Source organism: Rhinatrema bivittatum, chromosome 4 (genome assembly GCF_901001135.1).
Source record: "Rhinatrema bivittatum chromosome 4, aRhiBiv1.1, whole genome shotgun sequence".
In the NCBI taxonomy this organism is placed as follows: Eukaryota; Metazoa; Chordata; class Amphibia; order Gymnophiona; family Rhinatrematidae; genus Rhinatrema; species Rhinatrema bivittatum.
In genome coordinates this window covers 72,529,912-72,544,490 of record NC_042618.1, presented here as the reverse complement: position 1 = coordinate 72,544,490, position 14,579 = coordinate 72,529,912, and the positions used below count along the sequence as shown (strand labels likewise).

The window sequence follows — 14,579 nt, the reverse complement described above, 5'->3', positions numbered from 1 at the left end:
AAAGGGAAAGTATGCATATTAGTGGTATTCCCTTCCAGTCCTTGAGGGCCCTATACAGGTCAGGTTTGCAGGATATCCCTAATAAATATGCATGAGATAGATTTGCATGCACACTGCCTCGACTGTATGCAAATCCATCTCATACATATTCAGTAAGGATATCCGGCCCTCTAGGACTAGAAAGGAATAACACTGGTATGGAGCTTAAACAGAGTCACATGGTCGTTACCTTTACGCATAAATAATTAAGAAACTCAGACAATTAGAGAGAGGTGAATTTCCACTTCAGCTGGAGTGGCATGAAGTCAGGATTTTGAGGGAGACACATTTCTTTGGGATGAGTACTTTGCTTCTTTTCTGGCCAGCATTAGCAGATTTTTTTTTTTTTTTGTAAAACCATAAGACAGACAGGGATACATTTTCCTATATGAGCTGGGGCCTGCACGCTGCTCCTCTGCTTTAATGTGCAAAGGGTCTTGAATGTTCAAAGTGCTTCCTTCCAGGTTGCGTAGCACTGTTTTATATTGACCCGAAGAAGATCTTAAAAAAAGCTTCATTTTTATCACTAAAAGTTTTTTTTTACCTCCTAATTTCAAGGACCGGCAATGGAAAAGTGTTCTCTGGTGATGCTATCCGCTTGTCAGGCTGTGCTTCCGGTATCCCCGACCAGGGTGCTTGGTTCAGTTTGGGTCACAAATACACGTAGACGACAGTGCTTTCCACAGTGACATACCAGGACCGTAACCTTCAGAAACCGAGAGCATGCCGTGTTTAGCAGAGCAAGGCATCAGATTCACAGTCCTGGGCTGTGATTACGTCCTTTGAAGACTTTCTTCCCTGCACTTTTTATTTACCTCTCTCGATCTCATTTCACATGATGCCGGCATCTTGCAGCTGATCCAAAATCAGCGGGGGGGGGGGGGAGGAAGGGATATGCGCAACATTACATAGCAAAATACTGTGAGCCTAACAATACCTCACAGCAAATGCCCAGTCGTCTGCAACTGCATCCAAAACCCAGTTCTCAGGCTCGCGCAGGGCTTGTCAATTTGTCTCAGTCTGGCTAAATAAATTATTAACCAAAACAAAATGCCCTGCTACTTTATGCAGTTGTGTAGCCTGTCTGCCCTTCCATTAAATATGTATGTTGGCATCATTCGGCAGTCTGCAACAATTTCTTTTAAATGCTTGAATCTTAACTTGCAGGAGATGCTGCCCTGTCCCAAAAACGAGATGACAATGAGCAAACTTTATTAGACACATCCACTTAGACGTCAGAAACCACAGGACAGCGGGATCCTTTTCACCTCTCCCGTTCGTTTTGTGCAGGCTGGGCCAGAGACAAACCGAGCGTGAGAAAATGCTTTGGGTTTTTGTTTGGTTTTTTTTGGTTATTGTTATTGACGGGTTTTTTGCTTCTTGTTTTCTGCAGGGTAAGAAGTTTGAGATTTTGCCCGACGGCCTCCCGTCAGCCAGGAAGCTCATTTACTACACCGGCTGCCCCCTGCGCTCCCGGCACCTCCTGCAGCTGCTCAGTAACAGCCATCGCCTGTACATGAACCTGCAGCCGGTTCTACGGCAGGTCCGGAAGCTGGAGGAGAATGAAGGTAACCTGCCTGGCAGCGACGACTTATTTAAACCTAATTGAAAACCGTGACGAGATTATAGCAAAGTGAGCACTTCCTTCAGCAGTACGCAGTACCCCAGTTTCTGTTAGTGGGTGCCCCTGTCCCATTAAAATAGAGAATAGTATTTCTACATAAATAATTATACATTCACCTGTACATCATCACCTTGTTTCACACTTTTCCAACTGGAGGGCTCAAAGTGTGTTGCCGTCTTCAAGGATGCAAATAGAGGTTGAGATCAGCTTCCTCCTGGCCACCGCCAGGGAGATAATCTGGCGGGCCAGGAGGGACGAGCTTACTGGGCTGAGTCCCTCAAAACGTGGGGTCCTCTTCCAAGCTGCTATTTGCACCCACGTCAAAAGGGGAGCACTTCTGAGCAGTGTCCACCGGAAAAGCGGAAGAGTCCATTCACTGCTGGGCAGAGGGCAAAATGCTCTCTCTCCCTCCCCTCCCCCCCGTGTCCACATTTAGGTTGGCCCCTTTTCTCTTTTTGTTTCTGGGTCTTCCCTTTCCCCTCCTGGTTGGGCAGCGGGCAGCTCCGCGGGAACGCAGGTCTGTATGAGTACAGTGGGGCACCCACGCCAAGCCAACTACAAGGCTTGGGGGTCTCACCCTGGGCAAGCAAGTGCAACCCTGAAGCCCCCCTTGCCAAAACCCCCTTTACCCCTCCTTGTTTGATGTGGACCACCCAATAAGGTGCAGGCTAGACTGTAAGCCTTTGTAAAGCTTGGATAGTTTTTATTTCTTTTTTGTGATCTCCATTTTCCATGCCAGGCGCACGAAACGTGCGTCCAAACCAGCGCTTAGCTAATAGCTCCTGGGCGCCCGATGGTGCTAGAGACACACAATTTATCTCTAACGCATCTTTTTTAGCGTGGCGGCTCATTCGCCTGTTGCATCGAACGCCCGGGAGAGGTGATTGTGCATGCGTTTAAAAAAAAAGCACGTCCAGTTTGGACGCACGTTTTTAGTGCGTCAGTATTGCATCGGCCTGAAAGTGTACTATGGTCTTCAAAGAAGCAATTAGGAGTTGAGGTATTTTGTATTTTTCACTTATTTACACCATCATTTTTGTGTTGACGCCTTGAACTGTGCTCTGACTCCCAACCCCCACCCCTGCGAGACCTCTCAAGGGAGCACTTCTGATTGGTTACAGAAGGAGGTGGGAGGTCAGTAGCATCTGGAGCGGGGCTGAAAGTTGCAATACTTTTCATGTTTTACCATGATGCCTTGTACACAGGAGGCAGAAGGTTCCTCATTGGATTGAACTGAGTTTGTTTTCCTACCATTTTCTCCCAGTCATCATGTCTTTATTTCTGAAAATGTGTTTATTTGATTGGATAGTTTTAGTAAGGAATGTATTCATTGATAGAAACAAGGCCGGCTTTACTGAGCATTTTGTGCAGGGGCACAGAATGGGAAGAAAAGCTCATAGTATATCAGGCCCCCATAGATAAAGGTCCTGCTTCCAGTAAATCTTTGGATCAGTGTTTCTCTCTTTTCCCCATCCCACGTGCCCTTTTACATAGACGTGGATAGATGTGATATTCCACTCTTGCCACAGATGCATGTGCTGCATCCGAGAACCATCTTGCCACTCAGACACTAACTGGATTCTTTGTGAAGCAGCAGAGAAATGCTTTTGATGTATGTATGGCAATAACAATTGTATATCAATGTATTCATGAGCTTGATAGGTTTCATATTTTCCATGAATAGGATGCGCTTGGTGCATCCAATTAATCTTTATCAGTTTCAGAAGGATGACAGTGCACGTGCCTCAGTTATTCAGGGTAGTCCGTGGTGTATTCTCGCTCTGATACTGTCAGTCTCTTACTGTTCTGTTCCCCTGCATGCCCAAGCTGCTTGCATAGAAAGAAGCCAGCAGAGAAGTGCTTTCTGCTCCCAGATTCGGAAACGCTCCATCTCCACGACTAAGTTGTCCTTTGCTAAGACATTTTGCATTCTTAAATGATGCTCTGAATTATGCTGGCAGTGTAAAGCTTTGCTAAGCTGTCTTTGATATTGCATGATGTGCAATGTACCGTGTAATCTGGAACAGTGTGTATCTGAGGTACTGTAGTGTTACTGTAGAGGTCCAAGTATTGTGAGGTTAAACTAATAGAGGTCGTAGGCGTCCAACAGTATTCCACATCCGACAGTATTCCTCTAGAAAAATAAAAGGACATATGCTGATTTTGCAGGGTCTCGCAAGCCCTTATTAAGCTGGAGTGTGTGCTCGAAAAACTGTGAGCAATTCAGCGGGCGACGCCGTATGCTTGAACACGATTCGCAGGCATATGATGCCACTCACTCCACTGTAGCAGTCAAGATAGGCAGGGCAGCTGGGAAGCAGCAGAAGATTGCCATAAAAATTGCAGGCCCATTGCCACTGTGCCCCTTCCTCCCCGCTGCTGGTGGACAAATCTTTCCACACATCTGAGGGGGCAGTACAAGCATTCCGAAACCCATCAATTACACCTACAAATAAACAGACAGAAGAGGAGAAACAGAAGCATAAAGCCAGTCAGGGCCTGTAAGGCTTGCGCCTCCAGCTGCAGGTAGAAGGGTCAGGGTCCTTTAAGATGAGATTTGGCTGCAGTTTCTGCAGTAATACATAAGAGTAGACTTCCCCCCGTCGCTCCTGTGCAATCCCTGCTTTCTCAGCATGCAACAGTTCTGATGCTTGGCTCTTCCAAGAGGAGGACTTGCTCTCACGATGCAACCCAGCCTTCTTCATCTTTAGGGAAAGTTGCAAACCTGTATCAGGCCAATCCCACTTTAGCCACACCGGGTCCTTCTTCGCACCGTCATGGAACTGAGACTTATAAAAACGGCTGCTCAGACTTTTAAGAGCTTCTTCAAGGGTTGTGGCCTCCACCTTTGCTTTACAATCGCTTTCCCATGTGCCAGAGCACATTGATTTCCACCAACAAGAGCGCTGTGGCATTGTTTGCATGATCTGGGCAAAGTGAAACAGGGGTGCCGCAGTATCCCTTTGCACGTCCTCGGTCTTCCTGCTGACACCACTTGGACTTCAGCATACGCTCAGCTAGGGGACATTTTGGCCTCCAGCACCAGTGACGAGCAGCAGTAGTTCCTGTAAGGGGGTGCAACCCACGAGGGTCTCTGAAATACACATCCCTTGGAACCCAGCGTCAAGTAGACATGAACACTGTGAGGGCAATTTTCAAACTGCCCTCAGAGGCCTAAAGCCCACTTTTCACCCGCGGCCTTTCCGCCAGTTTTCAAAGGGGAAAGCCTTTTGCCTTCTTCTCGCAGCGGATGCTTTTTCTGAGTGAAGTGTGCGTATTTGCAAGGCCCTTTTCCCATCACTTGGGCCCCCAGGAATGCCCTCCTGTCGGGGCAGCTAAAACGAGGCATGAAGTGGCCCCGTGCTCATAATTTTGCAGTTTTCCAAGACCCGATTTCTGGGGCTGAAGCACTGTTTTCCCTGCAGGGGTAGCTTTGAGACTTGCCCTCTGTTCATTGTTCCACGTAAGCAGGGGCCGCCACGATGTCTCACGCATCCGGCCGACACCGCCGCTCTCGCTTGGGACGCGGGAGCGTGAGGCTCGGGCGTCTCTAGGTTGTCCCTCTTGGAGATGCCTTTCTCATTTAAAATCTGCTGCTTAGTATTGCCCTGGAGCTGAGCCCTTCTTGGTTTTAATGGCCGGATTCATTTTTGTTGCATCGGGTCAGCATTGCTGGAGTTGGGGTAACCCCCCCCCCCCCCTCCATTCTCCCCACTTTGAGAGTGGAAGCGAGATAAGTTAATTGCCTAACTCCATTTCAAGGAAGTCGGTTGTTCTCAAGGAAACCCTTGGCTTTTTAATGACTTTTCTGCTTGGAGGATCTCCTCCCAGCTCCACAGTTTCACATTTAACAGAGAAGTGGTGATGTCTACAGTGGTTTAACTGCACCTCTAACTGTCGGGCCGATACAGTAAAGTCCGCGGGAGAGCGGACGAACACCCGCTCTCCCGGCACGCGCACCGGCAGTATGCAAATTAGGCGGCACGGTAGAAACGGGGAAAAGGAGGCGCTAGGGACACTATCGCGTCCCTAGCGCCTCCTTTTGGACCGGAACGGCGGCTGTCAGCGGGTTTGACAGCTGACGCTCATTTTTGCCAGCGTCGGTTCTCGAGCCCACTGACAGCCACGGGCTCGGAAACTGGACGCCGGCAAAATTGAGTGTCGGTTTTCGGCCCGACAGCCGTGGGCCGAATTCAAATTTTTTTTTCTTACTCTTCGAGACCTCCGACTTAATATCGCTATGATATTAAGTCGGAGGGTGCACCGAAAAGCAGTTTTTACTGCTTTTCTGTGCACTTTCCCGGTGCCGGAAGAAATTAGCGCTGACCTTTGGGTCGGCGCTGATTTCTGAAAGTAAAATGTGCTGCTTGGCTGCACATTTTACTTTCTGTATCCCACGCGCATACCTAATAGGGCCCTCAACATGCATTTGCATGTTGAGGGCCCTATTAGGTGCCGTGGGTTGGATGCACGTTTTCCGCCCCTTACTGAATAAGGGGTAAGGGAAAACGCGCGTCCAATAGCAGGCTAACAGTGCCTGTACTGTACTGCACTGCATCTGTACTGCATCGGCCTGTGTGTGAGTCCTCCCCCCCCCATCTCTTGTATTCCTTTTCTCTTCAGACAGCTCTTGGGGGGGTGGGAGGGGGGCTGCCATGACATCAGTACAGTTGGTGGCCACCTGGCCTGCTGACCACCTAGCTAGCCTGTTCTTCTAGATTTTTTTGACTCTTTTTGACTCTCTTAGGACTATACCTAACTGAGTAACTGTGAGTAAGGTAAACGGTTTCCTTCTCTCTTCTAAACAGGCCGATCTAATAAAGCAGCACGGAAAAACGGGCGCTCGGAGCTGATTGCTCGCTTTCCTCACGTGCGCCCAGCCACCTCTCCTGGGTTGTGGGATCGAATATTTAAATGAGGGGTCGCACTGCCAAGGAGGTGCCAGGGACAAATACGCACCCCTAGCGCCTCCTCGTTAGCGGGCGCCGTCAGCGGGTTAGGAAAACGGACGCTAAATTTTATGAGTGTCCATTTTCCTAACCTGTGCACAGCCATGGGTTAGGAAAATAGAAACTCGTTAATTGAGCGTTCCTCTTCCTAACCTGACTGCCGCCACACTTTTTTTTTTAATTTAATTTTATTTTACTTTCTGTCCCTTTTGTTCCTCCAAATTAATATCACCATGATATTAAGTCTGAGGAAGTACAGAAAAGCAGTATTTTCTGCATTTCTGTACACTTCCTTAGGGCTGCTCAGAAATAGACGTCTGCTCTGGGCGTTAATTTCTGAGGGTAAAAATGTGCAGGTCAGGCGCACATGTTTTGTTTTTTTTGGATTGAGGGAGAATAGCTAATAGCCCCATCAATATACATTTGCATGTGATGAGCACTATTAGTTTCGCGGGGGATTGGAAGCGGGTTAAACAGTGCACTCGGCTGAGCGCGCTCTGTTGGATCAGCCTGTTAATATTTAGCTGCACGACCATTGGCTCTTTCTAACATCCATGAGCAAACTGTTTCATTAGCCGACGATGGGCCTGCACTTCCATCAGGCCTTGTCTCTCCGCTGCCTTCTGCAGTGGGGTGTGTAATCTTCTGAGGTACTCCCAAGGGTTTTCTTTCCCATCCTGATGGGTTTTGAGAAACTAAATACAGTAAATAACTCTTCCTCATTCACTGCGCTGCCGTGTGCTTTCTCCATCTCTATCTGCCGTTCCTCCCTAGCCTTCTCCCCAGCGTGCAGTGCCACATTAAGGACAGGAGAGAGCAGGCTTTGAGGAAGCTCCCATCGCTTAGCATTGGCATTTAAATCTGGGTCCTTTGTGACTTGGTGGAATTGAAGTCGCTACATTTTTTAATCATTATATGGCTTAGGCCCCCTTCCCTGAAAAGTTGGTAAGCCTCTGTTTAGTGGGACTTTACTGTAATTCACCTCCTGCTGTGGTGATTAGAAGCTACAAAGCTCTCCCTCCCCCTCCCCCACACTTCCAGAAATGCTTGAAAGTGCAGAATTTGCAGTTTTCTTGCTCTGGCGATTTTCCAGTGAGCCCAGAAATAAGGAGTGTGCTAATTACATCTCCAGCCTCATCTGGCCTCACACGTTCCTTGATCCCCCCACCTCTATGGCTTATTACAGTGGGCCGAGTGATAGATTAAGTTGACGACCCTGCAATTCCTAAGACTATGTCCAGTAATCAGCCTTCATCTTAGCAAAGCACAAAAGGAATTTGCCACCCACACTGCATTTCTCTATATTACGAGAAGTGGGGCTACTTTCCAAAATATTTGTCTAAGTTTTGTTTTTGTTTTTTTTAATTGTGCGCATATAAGCAAATGAGTGCATATATCTGCTGGTGAATCTGGGTATTGAAAATCTTTCTAAGGCACTGTAGAACAAACCTGATGGGAGACCTCATCAAGGCAAGAAGACTTGTCCCAAATAGCCAACATCGTATCACAGGTGTGGCAAAATAGGGGTTTTGCATGCACTGATTTATTGATTTTTTTCCTCTGTGATTGTTTTCCCCAGAGAGCTCGTTTCATCTGTGCTGGTCTGCAGATGGAGTTTTTGACACCACCCCCACCCCACCCCCTGCACTACATCTCAAGCAGAGGCTTGGGATGTTGGCTTGACTCAGAATGAGGCTTGAAAAGCTTACATGTATATCAGTACCCCCGAGGAGGCTCTGAGACAAACATCCTGCAGTGCCGGGTTGGCCAGAAAACTAGGCTGACAGTGATAAGAGGATGATGAAGGAGAAGCAGCACATCCCTAGTTCCACTCTTGGCGGGAGGCCGGACTTCCTATTGGGCACAGGCCCGAGACCTGGCAGGGCCTGATAACCTCACCAGCTGACGTCTGGCAGATCTACTTGTAGCTCCTAAGGAAGAACAGAAAGAGCGAAAGTGGGAAGAAGAGTGGGGACAAGGAATTTCGGCTGCAGAAAAGGAAGCTGAAGGTAGAAATGGCTCGTATTCAGATCTCCAGCCCATCCTCTGTGCCAAAGCCACATACCTGAATGACACAGAACGTTTACTGGCCAGGGGTATCTGGAGCCATTAAATGGACAGTAAACAGGAGGAGCACCCCATTGTGTATCTGAGCTACAAGCTTTTGGACAGAAAGCTGGCCTATGCCATTATTTAGAAGGAATGATCTGTTTCAATAAGGGCACTTAAAACGTGGTGGGCCTTATTTCAAATTGATTTATTTAAAATCTTTTCTATACCGTTGCTAAGTCATATACCATCGCAACGGTTTGCATGTAGGCACATAAATTAATGTAGGTGAGGGTGTACATTAGTACATTCTAACAGGTGCCGCTAAAGGTTCGGTTACAATATATCATTAAAGACAATCAATTGTTTAGTGGAGTATGTCATGACCGATTGTACCAGTAAGGTACTGTTCACAGGTAAAATTCACTATTCAAAGTGTTACAATTATGTTTATAGTGATGTAGAGTTCGTGGACCACTCTACTGTACTGGTCTGGCTTAAAAGAGACTCGGGAGAGAACGGAAAGCTACTTCATTGGAGTTTGTCCCTACAGATGTACAACTTTACCATACAGCACTGGAAAGGCAGTGAATATCGCAATGCAGATGAACTCTCCAGGAAGGTTGAGCCAGGATTGCTCCGACACCGGGCTACTGAGAGCCAACCAACAATCCCAATAGGCCGCAGTCTGGGGTCTTCCTTAATGGGGGAGGTGTGACTAAACGGGGGTTTTACATGCACTGAATTAACTTTTTTTTTAAATGATCTGTGATTGATTTCCCTAGAGAGCTCATTTCCTCCGTGCTAGGCTGCAGGTGGCGCTTGATCTTTGCACTGTAGTTCAGAGGCTTGGGATGTAGGCTTTGCTCAGAATCAGGCCAATTCAGTACGGTGCGCTCGGCTGAGCTCACCGATTACCGCTCGTTTGGCCGCACGTCTATTACCCCTTATACTGTAAAGGGTAATAGTGCCTTGAAAATGCTTGGCCAAACTCGCAAAACCTAATAGCACCCATCACTTGCAAATGCATGTTGATGAGCCTATTAGTTAGTCACCTGGGAAACTGAAAGTAAAATGTGTGTCCAAACCGCACATTTTACTCTCAGAAATTAACACCTGCCCAAAGGCAGGCGTTAATCATAGGCAGCATCAGGAAAGTATACAGAAAAGCAGAAAAATCTGCTTTTCTGTACCCCCTCCGACTTAATATAGCAATATTAAGTCAGAGATCCCAAAAATTACAAAAACTAAAAACTTAAAAAAAGAAAAAAAGCTGTTCGCCGGTCCACGGGTTTGAAAACAGACGCTCAATTTTGCCGGCATTCGTTTTCCGAATCCATGGCAGTCAGCGGGTTTGAAAACTGACACCGGTAAAATTAAGCGTCGGTTGTCGGACCCGCTGACAGTCGCCGCTTCCACTTATAAGGAGGTGCTAGGGATGCGCTACTGTCCCTAGCGCCTCCTTATTAGCGCAGGCCCTAATTTAAGTAGAGAATCGCACGCCCAGGAGAGGAGCCTGGGTGCACGTTGGGAGATCGGGTGCTGGCCTCGGAGCGCCGGCTCTCCCATAGGTTTTATTGCATCGGCGTGAACAGCTTGCATATCCCAGTATCCCTGAGGAAGCTGTAAGAATGTATCATCCTGTAGTGCCATTTACCAGAAAGCTATTACTAATCAGAAGGCCATTGGTCAGGGAGCTATTGTAAGTACTTTGTGCACTGACTGGCCCTTCAGACAGAGAACTAGCCTGGAAGGTGCCAGAACTCTCTAATCTCTGCTGGGAGTACAGAGAGAGCAGATCTTTGTGCTGAGGGCCCGTTCAGCTTATATGGACAGTATATTTTCCTGACCTCCCCAGGCAACAGTTAAGAATAGTTGACCATGTTTAACTAGCTTTTGCTGTTTAATCCTTGTTGTGTTACCCACTCCTGTTTGCAGATTTAATGTTTTTCCATTCACTGTTCCTGCTTTTTGTTAATGAACTTATTAGTTTGTCAACTCTGCCTGTCTTGGACTGATTGATGAACCTGGTATCGCTTACATTTGGTCTGCAGCTGTATTTGTAGGAACTGTGTGACACTTGGGTTGTGTGGAGTCCCAGTGTCCCTAGGAACCACCCGGGGTAGCTGGCGGGCAGGGTACTTGCCCAGAGGCAAGTAGGAACTCAGTCCTCAGGTGGGGAGGTTGCCAGTATAGGAGCACATGCACAGGTGCAGGCGGGCCTGTGAAGGGCTTGGTAGGACCCTCCGAGTGGCCACAGGGTTGACCCTGAGCGGGTGTTAGGGATAGCACTGACGCATTACATGACAGCAGCTATTTTCCAGTTACGGCCATGTTGCCAGATGTTCCCATTGGTTGTGTCATTGTACATTTACCTTCGCAGAAAAGAGCTTTCAGATCAGATTTCCAACAACACTATTGACTAAGCGGATCATGTCTTTCAGAGAAAAAGCAGTACCGTGAGTCATACATCAGCGACACACTGGACCTTGATATGGATCAGCTGGAGAAAAGATCCCGAGCAAGCGGGAGCAGTGCTGGCAGCTCCAAGCACAAGCGTCTCTCCCGCCACTCCACTACCAGCCACAGCAGTTCCCACACGTCAGGAATAGAGGCGGACACCAAGCAGAGAGACCTGGGGCCCGAGGACAGCTTCTCTGGGACCGCAGCCCACCGTAAGCTGAAAACCTGTAGCTCCATGACCAGCCATGGCAGCTCCCACACTTCTGGGGTGGAAAGTGGTGGGAGAGACAGACTTGAGGATGACTCACAGGATGATGGTAATCCACTTGGACAGCTCAGCAGGCTAAGCATTTCTTGCACCTCACATGTTGTCTGCACTCAGTTGGTTTGCAAAGAAGTCACACTGTGCGGTTTTACCTGGCATGCTGCAGGACATATGATTTTAAATAATTGTTTTCTGTTTAGCAAGTGTACTTAAAATATTATAGATGTACAGACAGATAACTTAGGTCACTTAACTTAGATCTTTGGTTTGTACCTTTACAAGTGAATATGCATTTTATCTTGCTGCCTTTACAGAAAGCTCATTGTGAGTGTCAGAACTTCCCTGGCAGTCTAACACTTGTGGATGGATATTACAGAGCATGGGACACCCATGGGAGCTAAAGAAGAGTTTTTGCAAAAACAAAAGTGATTAGTGCTTTAAGAATGTTTGCTGCACATGTCAAGAATTCATTTCACCCTTTGCTGAACCCATCAGGAGACCTTAAACTTTTAGAGCAGTTCAAAATTGACCCCCTTAACAGGTCCAGGGCCAGATGGGAACACTGCATCCAGAGCTTGTTCAAGTATCCCAGCGCTAAATTATTTTTCCCTAGCACTATCTTATATAATAAAAGCCAGTGTCTGTCCATCCATCATGCTGTCATAAAAGGAGTGTGGCACTTCACCACTTGAGTTACTGATGGGCTGGGAGGGCAGGGGGAAGCGTTCAGGGGCTGTGATGTCAGCAAAGTGGCAATAATATGATCAGCCCAAGAGGACTGGCATAGAGGCAGTGACAGCAATAGCAATTATGGGGAGAGAGATTATTTTTATTGTTGTAAGTTGCTTTGAATATTTACTAGAAAAATGGTATAAAATGGAAATAAATAAAAAAATATAGGTGGGATGTGAGGGGAGAGACATAGGTTGGTGGGGCAGAAGAGAAAAGGGGGGAGGCAGGTGAGGGAAGAGAGAAGGGAGAGGGATTGGGAATGAGAGATTGATTATAGTGAGAAGAAGGGAGTGAAAACGCAGGGTTGGTGACATCAGCATGCGGGAGGGCCATCACGGAAGCAGTGGTGAGGGAGAAGATAGACTTAAGAAGGCTAGCAGATTGGCAGTGGGACAGGTGCACATGCTTTGTGCATTGTTGGGTTGCTGAGTAATTTTTAGGTTTCCGCTAATGTTAAAAATATAGATATCGGGGGCCAGCACAGTGGCTCAAGAACAATGCTGTGCATTATCATTTATCTATGTATTGGGTTATTTATTTAAATAATGTTTAATCCGCAACGATTCAAAATCAATTTATTCTGGGTGTATTACAGTAAAACATAGACATTCTGAATAACGCAAAAAGCAAACACAACAAATTATTATAAAACATTTAGTAATTGTAAACAGAGATCAGTAACTAGAGAACCAGAGATGCATCAAATTGAAGTGAAAGCTTATTCAAATAAGGCTGCTTTGATTTTTTTCCAAAAAAATGTGTAATCTATGGCATTGGCTACTGAAAAGCACTGCTTCAGTGCTTACAAGTCTCCTGCAGGTGTGCATCTTTAAAAGACAGGAGTTCTAATAATAGTTTATTTGCAGAACATAGGGCACCAGGGTGGTTGAATAGCTCTTCCAAACATTGGTGAAGTGCGTTGGGCCATTCTCCTGTAAAGGTCCCTATAAACTAAAGTATCCACTTTAAACTCTCCCGGTAGGAAATGTGAAGCCAGTGCAAATCCCTGCACAGGACCTGGGGTTAACTCTCAGGTCAGACCTTCTGTTCGACAGGCCGGCCAGGGCTGGGCATGCTGCATAGTGAGGAAGTACTGGTCAACATGTAATAGCCACACCTAGTGGCTGATTTGAGGCCCCTGCTTCGAAATTTCTGAAAGTAAAAATGTGCGCATCGGGTGCACTTCTTTTTCTTTTTTTTTGAATCGGGAGAATAGCTAATAGCCAGGTGGTTGGGCATTTTGAATGCGCTAATCCCCTCATAGCATTAGGGGTTGAGGACGTGCATCAAAAACGCGCCTCCAACCACGGGTTAACCAGCGCGCTCAGCTGAGCGCACCGTATTGCATCGGCCTGTCTGAAAGTAAAGCAGCCCTCCTGAAGGAAGAGTTGTCACTTCCTTCAGGGTAATGGCTTAGTACAGGGGTGCTCAAATCTGTCCTTGGGCCTCACCCCACCAGCCAATCAGGTTTTCAGGCTATCCCTAATGAATATGCATGAGAAATATTTGCATACATTGGAGAGAGTGCATGCAAATACATTTCATGCATATTCATTAGAGATATACTGAAAACTCGACTGGCTGGTGGGGAGTGGGTTTCAACACCCCTGACATAGCGTAGGATAGCAGGAAGACAGCACGTGCATTCTTCCGTCCCCCTCCCCTTCTTGTAGCTCCCAAGAGCTTCCCTTCAGTCTGGCTCATATTCAGTGATACATTTTGGATTCAGGACAACTGCAGCGATGAAGAGAACAGCAGCTCACTCATTGCAGTCTGAAATCACATCTCTTTTTTCTTGACACATAATTTTAAAAGTCTTGTCATCGGAGCAATAGAAATATTGTACTGTCATGATCCACCTATGGGCAACAAGAGACAATCTGTGTTATTCATAATTTGATTTTCTTTTTTTTTTTTTTGTCTTCAGCGCTATTCTTGTGACTCAAAAAAAAAATGTGTTCTGCCATGTTATTTGTGTTTCATCAGAAATAGAAATGCTGGTGGATGACCCTAGAGACCTTGAACTGATGAGCGACATGGCCTTGGAGGTTAGCCCAGATCTGTGCATTTACATCACAGAGGATATGCTGATGTCACAGCAGCTTAACGGGCACTCGGGTAAGCTCTGCCACGGGCGTGTTATGCTTCATGTAGAATTATACCGGGCACATCAGCAGAAGGATATGACCACTGATCCGGCCAAGGTCAAGGAATTAGGGACATGCCGTGTGCCAGTTGCTAATCACCAGCAGGGCTATGAGACATCTGCTGTGATCATTGCCAGGGCCATGGATTGCTGAAGTGTATTTGAAAGAGACGAGGAGAAAAGTAATAGCAGGATTTTTAACTAATTTAGGATTTTTTTTTCTTCCATCTTTTTTACTTTCTTTCCTTCAAATACGTTAGCTGGTTTCTTGTGGTTGTGAGGAATGAGCACATCGATCTCTTCCGCAGATAT

General features: G+C 46.8%; 1 protein-coding gene across 5 annotated transcripts in view; it reads left to right on the top strand.

Annotated features, from left to right (window-relative positions):
- The window catches only part of FRMD6 (FERM domain containing 6), a 321,577-nt gene that overhangs the window by 293,719 nt on the left and 13,279 nt on the right, over positions 1-14,579 (top strand). For 4 of the 5 annotated variants that reach the window (XM_029598335.1, XM_029598336.1, XM_029598334.1 and 1 more), the window contains 3 exons: positions 1,433-1,607; positions 11,106-11,441; positions 14,108-14,239. In XM_029598335.1, the coding sequence (XP_029454195.1) occupies positions 1,433-1,607; positions 11,106-11,441; positions 14,108-14,239 (643 nt within the window). The remainder of the gene's footprint in view (positions 1-1,432; positions 1,608-11,105; positions 11,442-14,107; positions 14,240-14,579) is intronic. The other variant, XM_029598338.1, reaches the window with a different exon arrangement.